At 50.7% G+C, this 1,141-nt stretch overlaps 1 protein-coding gene across 1 annotated transcript in view; it reads left to right on the forward strand.

Annotated features, from left to right (window-relative positions):
• GSTUM_00003312001 (uncharacterized protein) overlaps positions 1-220 on the forward strand; it is a gene marked incomplete at both ends in the record, with an annotated part of 3,318 nt that extends 3,098 nt beyond the window's left edge. The window contains one exon of the mRNA XM_002836878.1: positions 1-220. This exon is cut by the window's left edge and continues 766 nt beyond it. Coding sequence (XP_002836924.1) covers positions 1-220 — 220 coding nt within the window.
• Positions 221-1,141: the final 921 nt, after the last annotated feature.

Genomic DNA, 1,141 nt, shown 5'->3' on the forward strand with positions numbered 1-1,141 from the left:
TGGGTGTGAGAGGAGTTTTGGGGTGGAGTATAGTGTTATAAGAAGGTGTAGGAGGAGATTGGGTGTTGAATTGGTGAAGATGTGTGAAGGGGGTGGTTGGGAGGGAACAGAGGAGGGGGAGGGGGAGGGGAAGGATGGAGAAAAAGCGGAAGGGGGAAGGGCGGAAGAGGATGGGGAGAGAGTGCGGGTGATTGTGATTGACTTGGCTGCGGGAGAATAGAGGTTGTGTAGGAATGGGGCCTCAAAATCCCTCCGCATCCAAATATATGCAGAATGTCCGATGAACAGCTGGCGTGAGAGAAAATCGGGGAGAACATAGTAGATACCCAGTCCTCGACTCCCTTAAAAGCACATCCGTGGATCGCACTACTTTAGTAGCAGAGGGAAGACAAGTGAGCCCCCCCGTCAACACAACACTAGATCATGCAGTAGTATAATAGCCTCCTGTGTAATTCTTGTTCTCAAAGTCCGTCCCCACTCGATCGAATGGGGACGGACGGTCATAAGTTATCACTCGACTCAGAACCAAATATGTGCGAAATAAGAAGGAGAAAAGACTTGGTTGCTCGAAGCGCCTTGTTAAACACGCGGAAGCGTTGCAAAACATTGGCAAATACACTGCAGTATAATAAGCGCGGTAGATAAAGGACATGAGTGAAGGCTACAAATGAGTAGGAATGCAAGGGGATCTTTTATCCGGTGGTAGTTTTGGCCACGGAATCGGAAACCGGTGGCGCCGGCAGGGTTGGTATGGCTTTATTCTGGGTGTTCTCGGGGTGGTATGATATTTCTGGGTGCTTGGTGGAGGGCTTGTCTTTACTTCTTCCTTCCCAAATGTCTGATCTAGTTGTTGCATACTCTATGGCAGCTGCTAGTGCCTTCCTCCGGCCGAGTTCCCACCTCATCACCTGGCACCCGGACCGGGAAGGGGGGGGAGAATCGGGGGAGATTTCAGTACATATACTCAGGGCTGGGCGGAGGATCGCCGAGGAGTTGCAGTGGCGAGGAAATGGCGGAGCCGATAGCAACTTACAGTACATGCCTAAGCCCCCCCTGCTCTCTTATCTGTAATAATTTCACTATGCTTATGGTAAGGAAACTTTGTCAGCCTTCCTAGGGAATGCTGGTATGTGCTGTACAG

The sequence above is a fragment of the Tuber melanosporum genome, assembly GCF_000151645.1.
Source record: "Tuber melanosporum whole genome shotgun sequence assembly, scaffold_164, strain Mel28".
Taxonomy (NCBI): domain Eukaryota; kingdom Fungi; phylum Ascomycota; class Pezizomycetes; order Pezizales; family Tuberaceae; genus Tuber; species Tuber melanosporum.